Genomic DNA, 23,221 nt, shown 5'->3' on the forward strand with positions numbered 1-23,221 from the left:
AAGACTGGCGTCAGCCTCAGTCTCCATCGGCAAGGTCCACGAATCCTTGGAGGGCACAGGTCTTTGCTTTAAAAAGAAAAATTAAAACCAACCTTAGGCTTCAGCTCCTGCTCTGAAAGCGCTGAGCACAGCGGAAGGGGCCTCCTGCGGCCACCACCCAGGGGGAGATTAAGGTGGCTCATGTCGGAAGGGGTGGGGCCGAGTGGGGCCGCAGGGTCGTCCTCGTGGTGTGGGTGGGATGCTGGGGGCAGGGCAGACACCTGCCCTCCACCGCCCCTCTTCGTCGAGACCTCGCGTGACAGCAGACAGAAGCACGAGGTCCAGACAAAGAAAGAAAGACACGTTTTATTAGCATTGTTACAGCAACGCGCGACGTGCAGGGTCCTCCGTGCACAGCCGCCGGAGCGGCGAGCGGGTAGAGCGGAGCGCGATACCCAGTGTTTACACAAGTGCGGCACAGGCTCACCCTGGACCTCCAACAGAAGACTGAGAATCACTGTACAAAAAGGTAAATAAAAATAACACCCATTTATCTATTTTAAAAAAGTGCCGGCTCTCGAGTGGCAGAGCACGGAAAGGCCGGAGGCGCGGTGGCGCCCATGCCCAAGGACTGAGCCGCACGGCCTGGGGGCAGGTGGCCGGGCCTGTCCTGGCTTCTACAGCTTAATTGAAGCGTTCCAGATTTTCACCTTTTGGAGTACTTCTGTTTTAAGATCTTTCTCTACTAGTTTCTTAACCAGCCTAACACTAGCCAGCCCTCCTCAGAGGCCCTGAGGTCGAGACCAGGGACCCTCCTTGGCAAGGCTGAAAATCTCAGTCAAGAACGAAGAAGCCAAACACCAGAATCTTAAAAAGCCAAATACAGCAGAGCCAGTGCCCTCTCAGAAAAGCACTCTGACCCTCCCCACCTTAAAGTTCTACTTTGGTAAATATTAACGCTGAACCATTAGCAAAATATTTAACCCAGTTAGCAAAATTAACACCGTCATTTCAGAGTTACTCTTGTGCATAGTAAATGTTGCAAGATGAACTTCACATTGGATAAAGCAGATTTGAAAATCAGTTTGCGAGAAAGTGTGTCTCCCTTAACACCCATCTAAGCTCAGGGGAACGAGCAGAGGCGCCGTGGCGGCGGCCGGTCGCGCCTCTCGCGGCCGCGCTAGATGGTCTGGTAGCCAGCGTGGCTCCTCTTCCTGCCGATGAGGTAGGCGATGAGGACGATGAGCACCAGCCCGGCCAGTGCGCCCCCCACGGCGATGGGTATCAGCATGCTGTTCTCATCCAGCTGGCACTCCTCCACTGCGGAGACAGGGAGCGCACACGCTCGTGCCAGCTGTCCCTGCGCGACCTCACAGCCCCCACCCCCCCGCCCCACCCCTGCCCATAGCCTGGCCGGGAGGACGGAACAGCACAGGCTCATCGACCACCACCCGGACACTGCAGGCCGTGCGCCAGCATTCCCAGATCCTGCTTTCACAGGGGAAGACACGTGCCAGCTCTTAACATGACCTCCGTTCCCATGGCACTCTGTGCCCACATCTGCGACGCTGGGCCTCTCAAAAGCAAGGCAATGCGGGAAGGGGAGTCCGCTCTGCTGAGTGCCTCAGCTGCCCACCCAGCAGCACAGCCGGCAGGCCCGTGCGGAGTCTGCAACGCTGACCTCGGGGCTACTCACCCGACCCGAACTTGTCGCCTTGCACCTGGAAAGCCTGGACCCACACTTTGAAGATGTTGACGGAAAAGGCGTCCGTGACCTGCACATGCTCCTCAGCGTTACACTTGTACGAATTCCCGATGGAGGCCTGCAGGGCCCTCAGAGAGCTGTTGGAGGCCTTAAAGGTGGGCTCTGCAAAGGCAGGGCAGAGTGAGTGCTCTGGGGCGCCTGGACGGGCCGGTGTGGGGGGTGTGCTATGCGGGTCTCACCTCTGGCATCAGGAAGAGTCATATTCAACTGGATTCCTTGCAGGAAATACCGGCTTGTACTCGCGTTCTTAAAGAGAAGACAAGAGCCCTGAACCACCCGCCAGACTCCCGCGCTAGCGTCCCACCTGAAGGGTCGTCCGGGGGTACACCGGAGCCTGCGTTCCTAGCTCCAGCATGAAGCTGTGGGGTACGCCGTCTGTTAAAGGCATCCCATGTCCCTTGAGAATGAAATCTTGATTGTTCCTTCGAGACCTTTTTACAGAATCAGACTCTGCTCAAATAGGGACTGCAAGAGTCCTAGTCTATAAAAGCAGGCTTTTCCCAATGCCGTCGAAATTATCAGCAGAGGGGCGCCTGGGTGGCTCAGTGGGTTAAGCCGCTGCCTTCGGCTCAGGTCATGATCTCAGGGTCCTGGGATCGAGTCCCACGTCCGGCTCTCTGCTTAGCAGGAAGCCTGCTTCCTCCTCTCTCTCTCTCTGCCTGCCTCTCTGCCTACTTGTGATCTTTCTCTCTGTCAAATAAATAAATAAAATCCTTTAAAAAAAAAAATTATCAGCAGAAACCCAACGGCCGCTTGGCTCATCTGCGGTGTGTGCGGTCAACGCCTGCCGAGGGCACGGCTCCTCCCCCGTGTGGTTCCGCTAACTTCACAGGACGCGTCCCTGACGGGCGTAAGGGAGGGAAGGGGCGGGACGCAGAGCCGCTGCCCTGCAGCCAAGTGCCAGGGGGCGACAGTGCGTGAGGGGGAGGCTGGGCCGAGCGCGGCGGGCTGCTCCCGCGTCTGCCGTGTGGGGAACCAGCCAAGATGCTCCTAACGGAAACAGAAGACGGGGGTGCGGGCGAGGGTCCAAAACACCAGTAAAAAAAAAAAAGGCAGCAGAGAAAGCAGACTCCCCTTCCTCACAAAGGCTGAGCTGTGGATTTCCGCCCCAGCCAGCGCACAGGGCCCTGGGCCCCGCCGCCGCGTAGCAGCAGGCCAGAGGGGACGCAGAAAGAGCCACAGCGGGCGGCAGAGCGCCCGCGGCCCGACCCGACCCGGTTCTGACACCAAAGCCTCCAGGCTGCGGGGGAGCGGAAGCCTCACCATTCCAAACTGGAAGGCCAGGAGGGAGACGCTGTCGCTGCGCAGCTCCAGGGTCACCAGCTGGGGGCCGCAGCTCCCCCCGGCGGTGGTCTTATTGGGGTTGATGCCGAACACTCTTGTCACGGTCTAAGTGAGGAAAGCAGAGGAGTTACCCTGCGGGTTCCTGCCCCGGCTCCTCCTACTCTGGGAAGGACAAAAGGAATCTTAAAACAGGAACTTCAAGGCCACAATCATTTTAAACAAAAGCAGAAGGAAAACATCTGAAGTTCACTCTAGCGCAGATTTCTGGGTTCCAAAACCATTGCCCCGCTCCTCCTGTTGCGCTTTCACAAGGACGCCCACCCGGCCCTCCGCCCCATCTCGGACAGCCGCAGGCTTCACACCCATCACAAGCCCGCACAGTCTGAAGACGTGGTTACCAGCAGAGAGAATCATTATTTCAAAAGAAAAGCATAGAAAAAGATTGGAGCAGTGAAGTTTAAAGCGAAATTTAACATTCTCTTAGGGATCAGTAAACTCGTCCCAAAGAATACGCCAAACGACACATGTCTTCCGCTTTGGGGACCCCCTACCACTCCCTGATTCTGTCTCAGGGAGCAGCAGCCCTGCGTGCGGACAGATGGGTCCGGCCGTGGCTGAGAAGCCGACCACAGCTGGGACCTGTCAGCCTCACACGCGGGGTCCTGCTGCTCACGGACCAACCCTGCACACACCGAGAGGGCTCCGGGGGCTGAGCCTACCGTGTTGTCCTCCTGCCTGTAGGTGACGTTCAGCTGCAGGCCCATGCTGGCCAGCAGGCAGGTCCCGTTGGCGCCGCTCACGTTGTACTTGTGCACGGAGGGGCTCTCGGGCGTTGGGGAGGGCGAAGGGGCGGGAGGCGGCGGCGGCGCCGTTGTTGGGAAAGGCCCGTCTTGCTCACAGCGCGTCTCTGGACAGACAAGAGGCAGAGAGACAAAGTCCCGGTTCTCAGAGCTACCGGGAGCGGCGGCCCCGCCGGTGCCCAGCGAGCCCTGTACGCAGAATGTGACTTCTCCATCTGCCCAGGGACGGCACGTGCCAACGCACGCTGCATGGACAGGACAGGTGGGCGCCGCCGTCCCACGGGGCCACCCTCACTCCTGCCACCGCACCATGGCTCTGACTGGTCGCTCCTTCAGCTCAGCCTCTGGGCAGCCCTGCCCTCACAGACCTAACCCTCTGCACGACGCAACTGCCATCGTACTGTGAAGTAAAGAAAACCTTAACTGTCACCTGCCGCCGGGAACCTCTCGGGCTCCGGAGGGACACAGACAGCCCCAGTAACATGCACCAGGCAAAGCCAGGGGTGTCAGCACGGTGCCCGTGGGAGACGAACCCAGGAGGGCCTGAGAGGAATGAGCGTCTGGTGGGTCCCTGCGGGACGAGACCAGCGCTGAGACCAGGCACCAGAGTCAGCCAGCTGCGGGGGTGATCTGGAGCAAGAAGGGGCGAAGGCACCCACAGGCAGGGAGAAGGCCCTGTCAAGTGTGGGTGGAAACTCCCAGGAAGGAACCGCCATCCAGGAGTGAGGGAAGCCGGAGCAGGACAGGCCTTGGAAGAGGGCACACGGTGCCCCCCGAGGAGATCTCAGCAGTTTAATCTGGGATTTACAACAAAAATCTATATTCAAAGCCAGGGCAGACGGAACCAAAGCAAGATAAATGAACGTTCTCTCCAGGTGCACCCCGGACAGACTGCTCCTTCTCTGAACCCGACTGGACAGTCCTCGGCGCTTCCGGGAGACCGTCAGTCCTGAACTGAGCTGTTCTACCACCCTGTTTCTGTGGATGACGGAGGAGTTCGGAAGAGAACGTCCACGACTGCCGCCCAGTTCCCGCCCTGCCCCCATTCTGCTCCGCCGAGCCAGGGAGCCGGCCCACTGCTCCCAGGGCCACGGCGCCCACCGGGAAGATGCCCAAACTTCCAAGCACCAGATCGCTTCTTGCGTCAAGCTCAAAGGAGGCTCTCTGCCACTTCCTCCTCCACAGCCCATCTACCTGGGGGCAGTCGAGCTGGGGGGAGACGGGAAAGTTCACCCGTAGGAAGACTGTGACACAGAAGTGGTTCCCCACGCCTTCTGGAAAGTCCGCACACGCGGCGTGTCTTCACACGACACAATCTCGTATAGTCGGACGCCTTTCCGGCCCGGAGGGGAAGATGGAAAGAGCGCCACGGACCGGGTGTGACCTGGGCTCGTGGTGGCAGGACGAATGCCGCAGGAGACGGCCCCCTCGGGATGTGCCGGCCGCACCGCCTGCCTCTCACCAGAGCTAAGCCGTAGGCTCGGGTGACAGCTGCGCGGTTCAGTACCTCACAAAGGGTCACACGTGACACAATTAACTGTGCAACAGCAAGAGCGAGAACAGGTGGCCTCCTGATCCTGCCCTCGACACGCACGGGGGAGAGCCACCTCCACGGCTCTGACCGGCGTTTTTACACACGACCACGGTGTTCACAGCACGGGGTGCAAAATGTCAGCCGGGGAGCACGGACGGCGCACCGTCCAGACCGCGGGAATCTGCACGGATACAGCGTGCTCCTCCCCCTGCTGCAAATGCCAAGTCCACGCTCCGGACAGCCCGTCCCGGAGCAGAACGATAGCCCTCCTCGCGGAGTGCGCCATCCACGACGAGGAAATCTAAGTAGGAGGCACGGCGTGTGCTAAGTGCTACCCGCGCGTGAAGCCGCCTCTGCGAAGACCCGGGGCCCCAGAAGCGCAGGCTGCGCGCCCTTCCACGAGCCCCGTGCAGTGATTTTCAAAGGCTCCCGGCCTGGAGGCCCCAGGCGACCCACCAGCAGCCGACCTCCAGGGAAGCCCGCGTGCTCAGGCTCGCGTGGGGACGGACACGTGAGCAGCAGCCCCTCACCCTGAGCCACGCTGGGAGTCACTCCCAAGGGAGAAATGCTGCCAAACTGGGCGGGAGTGGGTGGGACGTGAACTTGGGTCAACCACACCGAAAAGTCCCTATTCTGAACGAGCGGTCCCAGAGGCGTCCACAGGTACCATGCACCACAATTCAAGACGCCAAGACGAATGAACACAAACCCTCTGCGGGTCTGGGGCGGGAAAGGCCGCTCCCACAGAGGGGAACGCGCCCCCTGCCCCCTCCAGGCAGAGCTCTCCACACTGACCAGAACGATCACCACCCACCACCCTCGCAGAGGAGAACAGATGCTGCTTCCTCGGCGCTCACCTGCCCCAGCGAAACTGACGGGACCGTTCGGCAGCCTGGGCCTGTGCGCGATACTTAAACCAGAATCTGTCAAGCACAGGCTTCTCCGATAAGACAGCACACACGAAGGGGCAGAGTGAACCAGGGTCTCTGGTCCAGGCCCCCACAACACCACACTGCAGAGGAGCGAGGCCGCAGAAGCCTGACCCGACACCGCAGTTCATCAAATAAAAACTTTACATGGGTTTTTGTGACCGAAAATTTACTAATGTTTGGATGTTATCTTTACGGAACAATTCTCTCTTTTTAAAGATTTTATTTATTTGACAGAGACACAGTAAGAGAGGGAACACAAGCAGGGGGAGTGAGAGAGGGAGAAGCAGGCTGCCGGGGGAGCAGGGAGCCCGATGCGGGGCTCGATCCCAGGACTCCGGGACCACGACCTGAGCTGAAGGCAGACGCTTAACGAGTGAACCACCCAGGCGCCCCTTTATGGAACAATTCTTAATGAAGAATCTATGAGTAGAACAAACTACAAAAAGACAAAATATACTTAACATACGTAAAAGGGAATCTTTTCCCTGAAGAAGCTTACAATTTGGGTAACAGACCAAAAAACCAAAAACAAAAAAACTGTGCCTAGGAATTAAAGAAACAGAACTGGCACAAAATGAGATAAATGATTCAATTTTAACAGAAACCAAATACTTCTAGAAGCCACATATGCTGTCGTGATACGAGTGAGAGTTGCATCAAATCTCCTGCTTGACACGGGTCCCTTGGATTGCACACCACGGTCACAAACCGCAGCACAGACCAAGAGTGGTGTGACAGGGGCTGGCTAGCCAGGAGGCTCTCCGAAGATCAGATCAAGCTCACAGAGAGCTGAGGACAGTGGGACACGCGAGCAGCAGAGCTTCAGTATGGCTCAGGTCAGGTCATCAACTACAGCTGACCCTAAATGATATGGGGGAGGGGCATGGCCCCCACAAACTCGAAAACCCACTTTAACTTCTGACTCCCCCAAAAACTTAATCATAAAAGCCTACTGCTGAGCAGAAGCCTTGCCAATAACACCACCAATGAACACACATTCTGTATGGTATAGACACTGCATACTGTTTTCTTCCCACAGAGGTAGAGGAAAACGAAAGTGTGCGAACATGTTTACAGAACCGGGCCGCACGTCCTGAAGCAGGACCGCGAGAAAGTGGGCCTGCACGGCTCACCTGTGCTGCTCAAGGCGTGCCGCGGTCATTTCTGGGAACGGTGCAGCCCCTCCCCATAGAGCAGACACCCATTCTGGAGCTCCTCCCCGGCTACTCTGAGAACTCCCCCAGTCACTAGGCCCCAGGCTACTGGAGGTCCACATCCCCCAAAATAAAAAAGATATCACGGCGTTGGGGGTACATGGGGGGAATAGGGGTGGTCCCTGGAGCTCCGCCATATTTTTTGTTTGCTGGTTTCGTTTCTTAGCACGCCAGGTAAAGACTGATCAGGGGTGACTGTAGATAATGTGACCTGATAGGGACAGGAGCCCAAAAGCCCAATGGGGACTCCTTCCCATCCAATGAAGAGTAAGCAGGTGTGCCATGACCTCACCAAGCCCGCCAGCCTGTCACAGGGGCACGCCAACTTGTACGGGACACTGTGCATCTCGGGGATGCCTCTTAGCCCCTCTTCCCAGTGGAATCACTAGGACAGCGCTCCAGCGTCTTTCAGAGGAAGCGCGTCTCCTTTCCCAAGCAAACTGATCAGCAGAGGCAGCTTTAACATAAAATGGAAGCAAGCTCTGATGAACCACGGGACACAAGGGGGGTGGGGAGTGAGGCTGAACTCTGTGAGCAGGTTTCTGATCAACAGCTCACAGAGCACAGCAGGTAGCTTCCCCCCAGGCAGCCCTCTGCAGGACAGGACGGAAGGCCTCCAAAGACGGGGCCGGCGGCAGGGATGCAGGCACAGGAGGAGCCACCTCCTTCTGGCAGCGTCTCCATCTGGAATCACGCGCATACGTCCCCTGCCGGGAGCGACATGCAGGACAGCGACCGGGAGGGACTGTGTGCGTGTGCGGACAAGGCTCTGGGAAGCCTGCACTCGCTGTTTAATGGGGAGCCTCACACTGCTCTGAAAAATAAAATCTATTCAAAAAACAAAATAACCTTACAAGAAATTAGCCTCTCAACATTCTCGCGTGTGACTTTAGCCCAGAAACCAAGCCCTGCCCCAGGAGCGGGGCAGCCCACATGGGAGGCCAGGTCATCTCGGCCTGTGGCCAGAAGCTTTCCAAGCAGAAGAAAACCAGCTGTGGAGATGAGGAGCTCCCCCCCACGACCACCACCAGCGGCCCAGGCAGCAGTGAGCTCACTGCACGGAGCCAGCAAACCCGGACGCTCTCATTTCCCAAGGCCTCGGCAGTTTCCACGCTTCCGTTCTGCTCCAGGCAGGAGGGAGAAGACTGCTGGGGACGAAACGCAGCCACCACCCGGAGACCGGAGGCATTCTGCGTGACTCAAAGCCCTGCACGGTCACTCCTCCGCTTGAGCAGGTGCTGGCTGGCGTGCACACTTGAGCCTGCTGGTTGACACGCACACACACGGCGACCCCGACATGGGCGTGGAGAGAGTGCCCGCCTAGCCCGTCTCCTCCGCTGCAGGGCACACAGACCTCCCGCCCCTCCCCGCACACTGCTGCACGTGTTCTTCCCAGTCACCGACAGCGAACGTTCTAGATTCTGGGGCTGTCTGGTGGCTGTGCCGTCCCAGCTCCGCCATGGGAGCGTGAAAGCATCCGTAGAAACGGGTGTGTGAACGAACAGGGCAGTGCTGCAAGAAACTCGTTACAGGCACCGAAACTTGACTTTCGCGCCATTTTCATGTGCTGTGAAACATTCTTTTGGTTTTTCTTCACTTTGAACTGATAAACACAACATCCAGTTTTAGCTTACTGGCCTTAGAGAAACCGGAGGTGAGCTGGATGGCCTCTGCAGGCCAGAGCAGACAGGCCTCTCAGGAGGGCCGCACCCAACTGCACAGACCGCTAACCAGTCTGTCACGCCCCTCGGCAGCAGTGACTTGGTGCACGTCAGTCACAGGCCAGCAAGCACCTCCGAGGAGCCAGTCTCACCACAGGGGCGCCGCAACCCAAGGCTCGCGAGAGCTCGGCTATGCACCAGGAGGAAGGAGGCTTCCTCAAGGCCATCAGCCCCTCACCCTTCCAGACGACGACCGCAACTTGGAAGCTGACTGGAGGACTGAGGAGAGAGCCTTCTGCGGTCACAGCCTGATGACAACACGCTTTACGACGAGCTCAGAGCTGGGCGCTGAGATAAGCACTCGGCCTAAATTTCCATCTCAACCTGACGGACCTGCTAACATGGGCTGTTCTTACTTCACAAGGGAGGGAAACAACGAGGCTGAGCACCTTACCCAAGACCACAGAGCTGGGGGGCCTGGGGCCCTGTCTTGTTGGAACCCAGAGCCCACCAGTGGAGCTGGGCTGGCGGGTGCTTCCCTGGTGGGTCATCTGCCCAACCCCCTCCCCAAAAGGCACTCGAGATCCTTCCACCATCTGCCCCTCGGCCCGCCAAGCTGGACAGAAGTTAAGCCTAGGTCTTGGTCGAAACACACTTGGCTTGAACGGGAAGAGATCTTGTGACCCTGACAGGATGCAATTGCTTTGCCCTTTTAAATCAGTATCTGTCCAACCTCACCTAAAAAGTTACCTTTTCCAGAGAAAAACACGTTCAGCAATTCTAGCGCAAGCCCCCAGCTCAGTCCTGGCTGCACGAGCTCTCACACACGCGTCCTCCTCAGACCTGGGCTCAAAGCCATGTGAGCAGCCACCGGAGCTGGGACTGGGCACCCCGGTCAATGGCAGCACCCTACCTTCCTTGCTGAAGCTGCTGTTGGCAAGATACGCTTGGATGGTGGCATCGCGGAGTGTGACGGTGACGTTGTGCATGTGGACCCGATCGGCGCTCACGCATCTGTACTTGGTATTCATGTCCGCCCTGATGTCAGTGGCAGATCCCACAGTCTGGGTACCTGTATTTAAAAAATCAATCAATCAATCAATCAATCAATCAATTTTTAACTACTTAAAGTACTAACATTTTTAAAAATTTTGAAATATTAGATACTCTCCAATCCAATTTTCTTAACTTTATAACTGGTCGGTTTGGGTTCTTACCCTTGGAGCTTGCATTGGGGAAAATCTGTGTGTCAGATAAGTTATAAATAAAAGTCATCAGCCCAACACTGTAACGTGTTGCATTTCTTGTGAAATTGAGGGCCAGTGCATGTCCTCTTCCAAAAGCGATCCTGAGACTGGGGTCCGACGCATGCTCTCCGCCGCAGGAGCTGCTATTGGATACGGCTGCATCGGACGGCAGGTCGAAGGTTACGTTCTAGAGCAAAGGATGACAGACCCAGTCAGAACCCAGGTCACAAAACGGATTCAGACACACCAAAGACCGGCCTTCAGGAGGCTGGACCTCGGCCCCTTCTCAGACGCCACCATTAGCACATTCGTTTTTAACATAAATAAAAACATAAAGAAAATCAGTATTACGTGTCGGTACGTGAAAAGCAATGTTTAAGACAAAGCTGACAATTAATCAAACGTTCTTTGCTAACATAACAACTTCACAGCAGAATTAAAACTAAAGTCATGTTGTTACACTGAAATATTTCTTATCAGGCTTCACGTAAGCTGTGTTACTTTTATTTGACAAAACCACTACTACTTGTTTGCTAAAAAATGTCGAAGAAGTCAGTCTTCACGGGACAGATGACCACTACATGTGTAGTGGGCACAGACAGCATAAACTTGGATAAACTTGTCAAATCACGAAGTTACACACCTGAAACTGACACAACTGTGCGTCAACTGTACTTTACACACAGACAAGGGGGTGTTTGCTGCAGAACTGTTGAACTGCCCGCTGCAGGCAACACGAACTACTACAAAACCACCCAGAGACCCCCCCAAAGGAACTGCACCGACTAACCAAAGTGCAGCAATGCTGTCCACTAAAGCTGCTCCAAGAGGTGACGGAGCTACGGTGATAGGAGGGCACACTGCAGCACAAGGGAGATCCCATTTGTGGAACATAATCTAGATCACAATTACATTTAAAAAATCCAAACACAAAATAGTGGTAACAACCACAAGAGGTGTTTGGACCCGTCTCTGTAACTTGAAAGGCTTCTGCGGTACAGAAGCTGCCCAGACACTGCCTCTCTCGGGTGCAAGCACGCTCATGTGGAGGACCGCACTCACGAGCTGATGAGGCCTGACCGTGTGGCACAAAGCCCCGAGTGTTCCAAAGGAGTTCTGTCCCTCCCACCAACGCGGGGCCCCCTCCACCATCCCGCGGTGGCAGTAAGATGATCTGATGCTGTCAACATTGGGGCTGGGCAGGAAAAAACTGTGGTTTCAACAAAGAACTGAAAATATTTGGTTGAGAGATACATTTAAGAGTCAATGTTACACAGACAAGTGAAATGTCCACCAGAGTAATTAACAAAGAAAGATCTACAAATGCAGCCTGTGAGAAATGGACAAATGCAAAAGGCCTTTTTTTAATCCTGCAGGAGTACAAGGCGCTTTAAGAGGACAACTGAGGAGCATCTCAGAGTAGGACCGTGCTCGCAGGCGGCTCGGCAAACAGCAGACACAGCTGCGCCCGGAGCCCGAGAGTGTGTGAGACGTCCGGGGTCCCAGGGGGACTCCAGCACACCAGGCTGGTCAGCACTGTGACCAGACAGAGGAATCGTGCACAAGTCTGGGACAACTCTCCTACCGGACAGTGAGAGCAGAGGACAGGACGGCTTACTAGTCACGACTGCAGCTTCAGGGTACACAGAGCACGGGCGACGGCCCAGTGGGGTACATGCACACGCCAACCGTGTTACGGTGAGGTCCTTCTCCAAATGCTTATTTAAAATAATAATAAAGACACCTTCACACACACCGCACACACTGCACGAAGGCCCTGGCGTTTCCTACCTTAGGCCCGCTCCCGGTGTCATAGCTGGCCGTGAAGGCAGCGGAGAAGTTGGCCATGATGCAGGCTGTCCCGCTGGCATCCTTCACCACAAACATCGCCGCTGCGCCATGTACGAGGCCTGCTAATTCCAGGAAAGACAGAAATAGCCAAAGAGAGTTGTGAAAATACAAGTGGGTGCTTCTGTTGCCTCTAGCTGTGGCAACAATGGGCTTTACTAAGAGACACCACTGGGCTGCTTAAAAGAAAGAGATACACGGGTTACCAGGCTGGTTTCAGCTGGGTCTTCTGTCCTGTCTCTCCTAGATATGAGTTTGGAAATGGTAACTCTGAGTCCATCGATGAGCTTGCCAACCTGGCTGACAGCTCTTTAATGCTTGGTGTCAGGACACTGATGGGGAGAGAGGTCACCTGGAAATTCCCAAGTCACCCCTGGGCACACGCCGCTGCAGGCTCAGTCCTCAGAGGGCCTCCGGAAGACGCGCTTGTGTCCCAGAGGCAGGACTCAGCCTAAATACTGACCTGCAGAAGCCTGTGGGAGAACTGGTGCTATCCGGTGCCACCGTCCTAAACTATTTAAAGTCAGATCGTGTTACCTCTCATGGGCCGCAGGCGTGGCAGGAAAAGCCATGGGCTCACAGATCCGAGCTCTGGGCCCAAGTTCAGAAAGCTTCTCAAGAAGTCATTCAACAAAACCTGGACGTGGCCATGTGATGTTAGGACACTGGTCACCAAGTCTAGGGAGGGCTGCTATACCCCCAGAAGAAGGAGGGGACAGAATGAAATTCTCACAGATCCCTCCAGCTCGGCAGTGATGATGGCTATTTCCTCCTTAAATTCTCAGGGTCAGTGCCACGTCTGACTTCATGACACCCACCACCCCAAGCAGGCGATCGGTGGGCGTCTGCCGGCCCAGGCACGGAGCAGCAGCTGACTCCTCCAAGCCGCGTGTATCCGTGCGCTCAGCTTCCATGGCCAGCAGAAACAGGTGTTTCCGTTCGTCCTAAAGCCGAACCGCTGGCAGCCAGCAGCGCGCATTGCAGGGTTCAGCAGTGCCTCCCTCCTTGCTGCTGCCGGTCCCTGCACACCCTCTAGCTATCCGCTGGCCACTCCGAGTGTCGATGTGCCTCAGGCACACTCTGAAGGCACACTCTCCGCGGACACTCGTAACTCTGCATTCTAAAATCCCTGTCCCTAGCAAAGTGGATGACTCCAACAAACACAATTTCTTTTACCCTTCCAACTTTCACAAAATAAAATCTTTAAAGTCAACTATTATTCAGGCACAAAGCAAGATGTAGCCAGAAACCCCACATACCTTCCTGTAAGTTTGCGGTACGAAAAATACCGAACTCTGTGTTCACAAGAAGCTGGTGCACGAGAACGAAGCCAACTAGGGCAAATAAGAAACCTGCGCAGTTTGTTTTGCTTTGCAGAATTTTAACCTACATCCCAGAATATTCAGCTAAGACTAAACTGAAGGCAACTCTGATAAATGAATTTCCACTGTAAAACCTAGAGAAAATGCCACAGCTCGTTTCTGACTCAGTAAAGGCTCTCAAAAACCAAACAAATCCTCCTCATGCCTTCAGACGACAGGTTAAGCGTCCCGGGGACGCAGAGAGACGCCGGCGAGCAGAGCGTGTTAAAGCCCGTGCGCTGAGGCCAGGAAGACACCAGACACTGACCCAGATCAGGTGTACATCGGCTACTTCGTGCACCCGTCAAAGGCTCTCCTGGGCCTGAGGCCCTCACAGGTCTGCGGGGCTGGCTAACTACAGCAGAGTCACGCGTGGTTGCATGTACGTCACGGACATGGCAGGGCGCTGCCTCGCATGGGATCATGCACAGACCACTTTTTACCACGCTGCACTTCCACAAATGAGTTCCCGAAATCATCAAAACACTTTCTACTGACTCAAAGCACTTCATCAGAATATACTTAACGTTAAATAACTTTTTAAACACAGAATCTTTTCACTTAGTAAATACTCTGAGGATATAAGCCTTCAAAGTAAAAGAAGTGCTACCAAAACAAATTTAAACTTTTACCAGCACTAGATACCCACAATTATTCTGGAGGGATCCAGAAATTTTCAGTTGTTCAAACAAGAAACTTAGCCCCAGAAGCCAGATTTCAGTCAAGAAAAAGAGCTCTACAAGAGCATCAGAACATAAAACTCTAAATGTCTGTATGCTAATGGTCAAAAGTTTCTTTCTTTAAGATTTTTAATAAATGTATTCATTTGGAAGAGATGAGACAGAGCGCGAGAGAGCACAAGCAAGGAGGGGCAGGAGGAGAGCAGAGGCAGGCTCCTGGCTGAGAGGGAGCCCAGGACGCGCGGCTCGATCCCAGGGTTCTGGGATCACAACCTCAGCTAAAGGCAGACGCTTGACCAACTGAGCCACCCCGGAGACCTTTAATGGTCTGAGGTGTTTAAAAAAAAAAAATCTGTAACAGTGATAGCTGCTTAAGAAGAAAAAAAATCTTCAATGAATTAAAATGTCGCAGTGATGAGGAGCGGGTGTCCCTCTTCAAAGCCAGCCCCCGGCCCGCTGGCAATGGCTAACCGCAGCAGTCCTCCCCGCGGGCATGGACTTGGTCATGTCTCCAGGGGTCGTGCGAAGGAGCACGTCTGGCTTGTTCCTTCCGCACACTTCCACTGGTAGTGCCCCCACTCTCTCAAACAAGCACAGCCGTCAGCTGTCAGCAGCAGGACTACGAGAGACCACTCCATCACTTACTAGTCGTGTGACCTTGGGCCGGTAGCAACTGCTGCCTTCCATTTGTGTGCCTATGAGCTGGAACAGGCGTGCTGAGCCGCTGGGGCTATCAGAGTAGGAGATGAGCCCGTGTGTGCAGAGCATCAGCACCGGTTTCACGCGCACCGACATTTATTTCGATAGAACTATTTAGACTTCAACCACCGAGTTCATCGCGGACTCCTCAGTATGTGACACAAAACGCAGAGTGTTTGATTTAACAGCACTTGCTACGTGCCGGGCCCTGCTCTAAGCACTCCGCAGTTAATTATCAGGGCAACAGGGGAACACTGTCAGGATTCCCTTGCACAGCTGCGGACACTGAGACAGGGTCCTTGACTTGCTCAAGGTCACACAGCTAGTTAGTGATGCTGAGTAATCTGGAACTGGTGCCACATCCCAACCGCACTTTCTCTCCAACACTTGCCAAGCGAGCAATAGGTTTCCAATTGTGAAACACTCATTTCTGAAATGAAGACACTGCCCTCCGAACAAACACATCAATGAACTTCTACATTAAAATTTTTGTAAGAGGGGTTAAGCATCTGACTTTGGCTCAGGTCATGGTTCTGGGGTCCTGGGACTGAGTCCTGCGTTGGGCTCCCTGCAGGGCGGGGATTCTGTTATCTCCCTCTCCCCCCACCGTCCCCCTGCTCATGCGTGCTCTCTCTCAAATAGTAAATAAAATCTCAAAAATATTTTTTTAAAGAAATACTTCTAGTCTGCCTTGGTTTGATGCTTTTAAACCCAGTATTTTTTTCTTAATCAGTAATACATAATCACCTGTGAAGATTTAAAGAAAGAAGAAAAAAAGACCACGGTTCCATCCCTCACAGGGAATCCCAATCCACAGAGGCAGGGCCCGGGTGCAGACACTCTCGAAGAGCTGACTTTAGCGCGTCTGGTGAGGGACTGCCGCTGTAACCCGGGGCGTCTGTGCGCACGCAGGGAGGACTTGCTATGTGGGAGGCACAAGATGGGCTGTGAGATGAGGGAGACGTGTAAGTGATCACAGCACAACGGAAATGTCGTTCACGTCCTCTGGACGCAGACAGTCGGGAGTGTCTAGTAATAGGAATTCGAGGCCATGGACCCTGAGCACTTCAACTTCAAATACAGCTAAGAATCTGGTCACCAACCTAAGCAACTGACCAAGTCCCACAATCAAGAATACTACTAATCAGAATAAAACGTTTCAAGCTTCCTAAGTGACGGTTCTTTATCGGGAAAGGGGAAGGAAGTCGTCTAGTTAACACCAGCGGTTTAAAGAGTCACATTATGCAACGTCACCTAATCCCAAGTACTGGACACTTTCAGTTCACCCCTGGTTTTGCTTTCTACCAAATACTGAAACACAAATGAAGCTTTAAGAATCACTTAATTGTGAATGTACGAAGAATGTGTAGTTTTGAAGTTTGAAGTATTTTTTTAGAAAAAATGCTTTCTGGTGAAATTCTGCATCAAAACCAACATTTAAAAAAGACCAAAACCCTTGGTACGCCTGGGCGGCTCAGTTGGTTAAGCGCCGGCCTTCAGCTGGGGTCAGGATCCCGGTGTCCCGGGAACAAGCCCCACAGCGGGCTCCCTGCTCAGCCCCGGGCCTGCCCCTCCCTAGCTCCCCGCTGGTGCAGTCTCTGCCAAATCAATAAATAAAATCTTCAAGGAAAAAAAAGGATCTAAATCCCAAGGAATGTACCTTTTCCAAAAGTTGGATTTCAACGGAATCTAGAGCCCGGAGGAAGCCAGTGCGCCCCGGCCAGCTCAGGACACCCACAGCTCTGCCGGCCGGCACCACGCAGGGACCAAGGCCGCTCCTCTGCAGTTTCAAGGCGAGTTTGCAAACACAGAACTCCGACACTCCCCAGTTCGCGAGCCCTTCGAGAAGGCGCGGCGCTGCCGGTCCGAGTTCCAGCCGCTGCGCCGGGAGGACGCACGCCTGCCGGGCAGGGGCAGGGGCAGAGCCCGGGTCTGCCGCCCGAGGGAGGCCGCCCCCCGGTTCCTCGCGCGGCTCCGCCACTCGCGGCGCGCGACGGGCCGGACAGACGCGGGAGCCGGAATCCGCCGCCGCCGTCCCCGCTCCCAGGGGCGGAGCGCGAACCCGCGGGCGGGCGCCCGACGTCCGCTTCCGTCCCCGCGCCCCCTGCGGAGGGTCTTCCAGACGCGGCCGCGGGGAGAACCGCCCGCCCTGGCGGGCAGCGAAGGGGCCCCCGGGAGCCTCATCAAGGGCCCCTCGACAGACTTAAAACCAAGGCGCGCAGTGACCCCCGACAGACAGCGCGCGGCCCCGGCTCCCGCGGAGACGCCCCGCTCGGGGACGCCCCGGGCACCCCCGCCGCCTCCGAGGTCGGTCCGGGCGGAGGCCGGCGGCCCCCGCACAGCAGCGCTCTCTGCACCCCGCGCTAGACGCGGCCATTGTGAGGCCGGACGCCGCCCCGCGCCCGCCGCCCCGCGCCCGCCGCCCCGCAGGCGCCCCGGCCCGACCGAGAGGAAACCCAGAGCGCCGGGACGCCTTCTAGGAGGCCGGGGTCGCCCGCCGCGGCCCTTCCCGGGGAGACCCGCGTCTGCGGCAGGACAGGGGCCCAGGCAGGTCCCGCCGCCCCGCCGCCCCGCCGCCCCGCGCCCCCGGCCCCGGCCGCCCCCGCCGCTGTCCGAGCCCCGCCAGCCGCGGGTTTCCCGACGCGACGCGCAGACAGCGAGTTCGCCGACGCTGGGCGGCAGCGGCCCCCGCGGACCTCTCGCCCCACGTCCTCCAGCAGCGGCCGGACGGCTCCGCGCCAGACCCCGGCCCGGCGCTCGCGTGGTCGGCCTCCCCCGGCCGGCGCCCGCCCGCCCTCCCGCCCGCCCCGCGGCCCGGCCCGGCCCGGCCCTCACCGAGCAGCAGCAGGAGCAGAGACCGCCGCCGAGCGCCGCCGAGGGCCGCCATGGGCGCGAGGGCCGCCGAGGCCGGAGCGGGAGCCGAGCGGGCCGGGGGCGGTTGGACCGCGGGCGGGCGGGCCGGGGGCGGGCGGGCCGGGGCGGCGTGAGGGCGAGCGTCCCGCGGTCCGAGGCGCTGCCGCTGTGGCGCCCGCGGCGAGCGAGAGACCCTTCGGCCGGCGGCGCCCGTCACGTGAGTCTGCGCCGCGCCCGCGCTGTCACGTGACCCCCGCGGATCTCGCGAGAGCGCGAGGATACGACGTCTCCGCCCCGGCCAGCGCCCGCCTCGCACGTGACCCAAAGGCACGTGACCCAAAGGCACGTGACCGTGGCTCCACGTGACCCCAGCTACGGGCCGGGGAGGGGCCTGCCGGCTTGAAGCGGAAAGAGGGCGGGGGCGGCGCAGGGGCGTCCGGGTTCCGCGGCCGGAGGAGACGCGTGGCCCGAGGGGCGGTTCCCTGCCGAGGCCCGCGCCGACCTGGGCCGCCCGAGAGCCTCGACAGGGACCGTTTGCTCCCTCGGGGCCCGGCACTGTACCGGGGGCTCCTGCGGCCGCGGCGTCGAGCAAGGCGGGACTCGAACGCGCGGACTGGACGCTGCGATCCCCGTCGGCCCCGCGGAGGACCGAGCTGCAGGCGGACCGCGGCGGAAGGGGATTCGGAGGTGGCCGCCGGCCGTGACCCTGCTGGAGGGCGGGCGCGGGCGTCGCTGCTGCGGGGCCGGAGCCTGGTGCCGCCCGGGAGACGAGCTGGCGGCCTCCCCGCTGCCGGAGCCTCCGGGGGCCTCCCCGGCGCTCGCCCGGGCCGAGCCCTTGGTTTCCCCAGCGGCTCCCCGGTCTGCGCTCACCGCGGCCTGGAGCTCCGGCCGCGCGCCCTTCCCCTCGGCCGCCGCCCCGCTTCGCTCGCGCAGCTCCGCAGACCCGGGTGTCCCGGCCCCTCCTGCTCGGCCCGTCCTGCTGCCCCACCGGGGCCTCCGCCCTCGCCGCCTCTGGAGGTGTTCCTCGAGCTCGAGAGGCGCATGTGTCTACTGCCCGCACCGGACAGTCCTCGATTCTTGGGGCTTTTCCCCAGTTTCCCACGTGCTTGCTCGTAGTAAGCTCGTCTCGCCTCCTTGTCCAGCTTCTGACCTGTCAGACTTCCCGAGGGGCCTGCCGCGGAGGACAGCGGCAGGGCCAGCGACAGTGGTGTCCCCCCACCAGCCTCCAGACTCCGTTCTTTTTTTTTTTTTTTTTTTTTTTTTTTTAAAGATTTTATTTATTTATTTGACAGAGAGAAATCACAAGTAGTCGGAGAGGCAGGCAGAGAGAGAGAGACGGAAGCGGGCTCCCTGCTGAGCAGAGAGCCCGATGCGGGACTCGATCCCAGGACCCTGAGATCATGACCTGAGCCGAAGGCAGCGGCTTAACCCACTGAGCCACCCAGGCGCCCCAGACTCCGTTCTAAACCAGTTTTCTTTATTCATGCTCAGGAGCAGGACTTAGTTCTTAAAACTACCTTGGTTACGGCTGTTGGCAAATAAGTAGATAGTTTGCAGGTGGCCCCGGGGAGAAAGAAGTTACAGATGAGAAGCGGGCGTGAGACGCACCCTGTGATGCCGGGACTGCCATGTGCCTGGAGCCTCACAAGACGGACAGTCCTGGGAATAAACAGTAGATTCGCAAGGTAACAAGGTTTAGGCCGGACTGGCAGTGTGTGCCGGGGGCATGACCTTTGCTCTTGCCCGGTGGTTCATCATACGGGCTGCACCATTTGGTCATATTCCAGTTTCGAGTAAGATACCGGTCACTTCTCCTTTGCCCAGCAAGGCTGGCGGACCCCTGCAGAAGGGTGAGGGTGGCCAGCACCAGGCCTGGAGGAGGCGGGGAGCTGCGCGGTGCCCAATCCGTCACAGCTGGGTCTGTGCCATGCTGCTGTCATTTTCTACCAGACACAAGATTTTTTCACTTCTCTTCCCCAATTCTCTTGCCAATATACCTCAAAAATACTTACTTTGGCTTAGTAATGGTACAAAGGCAAGTAGATCACGGCTGGAAACTAATTTAAGTTACAGGGTAAGTCAGTGAGGAACACGTCAGGAACACGGGCAAACTGTCAGCTTGCAAGGGAACCATGTGCTCACGGTGGGGAGAGAAGGGAGAGTCCTGTCCCGCCCACGTATGAAGACCAGCCCTCTCCTTTAGGACACTTAGACTGCCTGTGCTTGTTTGCGGTTTAAAATAATGCCACTGAGAACGTCTCCACTGCACGTCTTGTGCACACCTCTGACAACAACAGTATTTCAAGATTCCTTGAAATACTCCAACCATGGTAGTCTTCCTTTCAGACGGTTATGAAAAAGGAACCAAAAACTGGTTCTTAAAAAAGAACCAAAACACTTGCTTTCTTGGAAAACGGAGTTAACTCACACAGCCCTAGTCACTTGCAGGAGTAACTGTGTAGCTTTAATTAAGTTCATGTTTCCAGCGACACACTCACCTGGTCGTGGCCTGGGGGCCCTGGGGTGTGGGGTGGCATCACCTAGGGCCTGTGCTCGTTTGAGAAATGAAATGTGGTTAACCAGAGCCCTTTCCTAAGAGTGGAGACACAATGGGAACTGAAATCAACACTGATATTTCAACATTTGTAACCCACAATGGTGCTCAGAAGAGATGGAGCGGGTCCCACTGTAGGACCACGAGGTCACCTGTGCACAGCAGAAGGACGTTTGGGTTGTTACCAGTAAAGCTGCAATGAAAACCCAAACCCACATCATGGGGCAGACAAGGCTTTTATTTCTAGTGGGTAAACACCTCGGGGTGGAAAAGCCGGGTCTTCAGGGAGTGCATGTTCAAGAAGAAACCGTCGGAGCTCTCCCATCCTTACCAACAGCCTTGTCAACACTTGGTGTCCCCCGTCTTTCCGATAGCTGTGTCATTGTCTTGTGCTAGTCGGCATGAGGACTGGCGAGATGGAAAGGCCCTTCCATGTGCTCATCGCCATTCATGGGTCTTCTTTGGTTAAGTGTTCAAATTTTTTCCTCATTTTTAAAGTTTATTGCTGTTTGTGAATTCTAAGTGTTTTTTAAACTGTATTCTGAATGTGCTACCTCCCTGTCTTGTCAACATTTTCTCCCATGATGCGGCTAGCCCTTTTATTTCTTAATAGTATCTTTCAAAAAGCAAAACTTAAATTTAATTAAAATTCAACTTCTCAATATTAGTTTCATGATTCATGCTTTTTGTGTCCTGACAAATCTCTGCATTTCCAAACATTACAATGATTTTTCTTATGTTTTCTTCTAGAAGTTTTATGCTTTTAGCTTCTACAATTGGGCCCATGATCAAGTTAAGTTTTGGGGATGGTGTGAGATAAAAATCAGAGTTCTCCCCTTCCACGGATGGGCAGCTCTTTGATGCAAAGACTAAGCCTCAGTTCCCTTGGCGCCTTTGCTGCAGGTGGCGCAGCTGCACGTGGTTATGCTCCTGCTCCGTTCGGCTCATCTGGGTCCGTCTCTGGCTTCAGAGCGAGTCTCTAAATTAGGGACACTTAGCTCTCCAGTGGCTCTTTCACAAGTTGCTTTGACTCAACTTCCATATGCACTCTAAGACGAGCTCACCGCTGTGTGAAGGAGACCCTGCCGGAACTCGTGTGTGGGACTGAACGCACCCATCAGGGGAAAAGAGACCCTGACCTGACGCAGCTCTTTGATTCTTTGAATTGTTTTCAGCGATACTTCACGGTTTCCGGCGTCTGTGTTTTTGTGCAGTCTGTAACTCCGGCACTCCACACATTCTGGATACTGTTGTGAATGGGGTTGCACCTTTGAATTTCATTCTCCAGTTGTTGCTTGAATGTGCAAATAGAGCGGACCTTGGTTTAGCCACCTCTGCTGACTTGGCTGGGTTGGCGTACCTGCTCTAGCGGTAGCTTTGTTCTACCCACACGCTCCTGTCCCGTGTGACCACTACTTCACATCTCCTTCCCACCTGTATGCGTTTCCTTTCTCCTTCCGGGCTCAGCACAGCGGCGACCGCCTGTCCTGGCTGCGGGGGGAGAGCTTTCAGTCTGTTACATTCAGCATGTCAGCTTCAGTCCGTAGATTGCAAATGTCCTTTCCCGGCTTAGGGAAGCTCCTTTCCATTCCTAGTTTGCTGGGAGTTAAGTCAACAGTGTTTGATGTCATCGATGCTGCTGTTTTTGAGATGATTATGTTTTTATTTCTTTTTTAGATTTTTAAATGTTAAGTTAACCTTGCACTTCTGCACCAAATTGTACTTGGTTTTGGTGTATTGCGGATTTTGTATATTGCTGGATTCAAATGGCTAGTATTTGGTGAAGAGCTACTGGTCATTTTCTTTTCTTGTAATATTTCTGTCTGGGAATAATGCTGGACTCATAAAATTGTTGTGAGGTATCCTGTCCTGTGTGTCTGAAAGACTCTAAGATAGGTGTTGCTTCTTCCTTAAAAGTTTAGGAGAATTCACCAGGTACACCCTCCAGTTCTGATTTTTTTTTTTCCCTCTGAAAGATTTAAAATGTCAGATTGAACTGCTTTGTTTCTTTCCGTGTCCATCTGGACAGCTTGTGAATCTCAGGGAATGTGGCCATACCACTTTTTACCAGTGTGAACGACTCACAGCCTTCTCCGTAGGTACAGCGACCATGTCCTTTCAGTCCTGGTATCCACAATTTTCGTTCCCTCTCCTGCAGCTAGTCTGACTAGAGGCTCCTCAGTTTTGTGGGTCTTCTGTATCTGCTCGTTTTCTAGTTCTTTAATTTCTACTTTTATTATTTCCTTCCATTTATTTTGGTCTTAAGTTGTTCCTCTCTAGTTTTTAAAGGTGGATGCTTACATCAACATTAATTAAACCTTTCATTTTTAATGTAAACGTTTGAAGCTATAAATTTTCCTGTAATTCTTTAGTTGTTTTTTAAAATAAACCTTTACATGGTGTGTTTTCCTAGTCACTCAAAATATTTTCTAATTTTATTTGACTCGGGTTACTTAAAGGTGTGCCGTTTACTTACATCATCTATTGATGCTAGGATTATTGGATTATTTGTTTAGAAGTGTATTGCTAGGGACGCCTGGCTGGTTCAGTGAGTGGAGCACGCGACTCTTGATCTGAGGTTTGTAAGTTCAAGCCGCCAAGGGTAGAGATTGCTTAAAAATAAGTTTTTCAAAAAAAAAAGAAAAAGAAAAAGCGTATTAATTTCCAAACATTTAGTTATTTACAGTTATCTTTGTTAGATTTCTTTTTTTTTTTTAAAGATTTTATTTATTTATTTGACAGAGAGAGATCACAAGTAGGCAGAGAGGCAGCAGAGAGAGAGAGGAGGAAGCAGGCTCCCTGCTGAGCAG

General features: G+C 55.2%; 1 protein-coding gene and 1 long non-coding RNA gene across 3 annotated transcripts; one reads left to right on the forward strand and one right to left on the reverse strand.

The window, feature by feature from the left end:
• Nucleotides 1–319: 319 nt before the first annotated feature.
• Nucleotides 320–18,094, reverse strand: LAMP1 (lysosomal associated membrane protein 1). 2 transcript variants are annotated; one of them, XM_059144824.1, is made up of 9 exons: nucleotides 17,840–18,094; nucleotides 12,208–12,326; nucleotides 10,387–10,603; nucleotides 10,083–10,241; nucleotides 3,748–3,935; nucleotides 3,008–3,133; nucleotides 1,924–1,990; nucleotides 1,676–1,846; nucleotides 320–1,299 (listed from the first exon to the last, which is right to left on the reverse strand). In XM_059144824.1, the coding sequence occupies exons 1-9, from the start codon at nucleotides 17,889–17,891 to the stop codon at nucleotides 1,160–1,162; spliced, it is 1,239 nt and encodes a 412-aa protein (XP_059000807.1). In that variant the 5' UTR covers nucleotides 17,892–18,094; the 3' UTR covers nucleotides 320–1,159. The 2 variants fall into 2 exon arrangements, with proteins under 2 accessions (XP_059000807.1, XP_059000806.1); XM_059144823.1 differs by having other exon boundaries at nucleotides 12,208–12,329.
• A 1,219-nt stretch (nucleotides 18,095–19,313) lies between these two features.
• On the forward strand, nucleotides 19,314–22,834 carry LOC131813874 (uncharacterized). The gene is made up of 2 exons (XR_009347020.1): nucleotides 19,314–19,542; nucleotides 21,162–22,834. It is a non-coding gene; the product is annotated as an uncharacterized LOC131813874 (long non-coding RNA).
• Nucleotides 22,835–23,221: the final 387 nt, after the last annotated feature.

The sequence above is a fragment of the Mustela lutreola genome, chromosome 13, assembly GCF_030435805.1.
Source record: "Mustela lutreola isolate mMusLut2 chromosome 13, mMusLut2.pri, whole genome shotgun sequence".
NCBI classification, from domain to species: domain Eukaryota; kingdom Metazoa; phylum Chordata; class Mammalia; order Carnivora; family Mustelidae; genus Mustela; species Mustela lutreola.

Excerpts from the sequence above, each read along its gene's own strand:
- LAMP1 (XM_059144823.1), bottom strand. The coding sequence starts at position 17,891 with ATGGCGGCCCTCGGCGGCGCTCGGCGGCGGTCTCTGCTCCTGCTGCTG. Across the intron at positions 10,604-12,207 it reads ACACCGGGAGCGGGCCTAAG|AACGTAACCTTCGACCTGCC; the intron begins GTAGGAAACGCC and ends CCTTTGCTCTAG. Across the intron at positions 3,134-3,747 it reads ACAGGCAGGAGGACAACACG|ACCGTGACAAGAGTGTTCGG; the intron begins GTAGGCTCAGCC and ends TTCCTCACTTAG.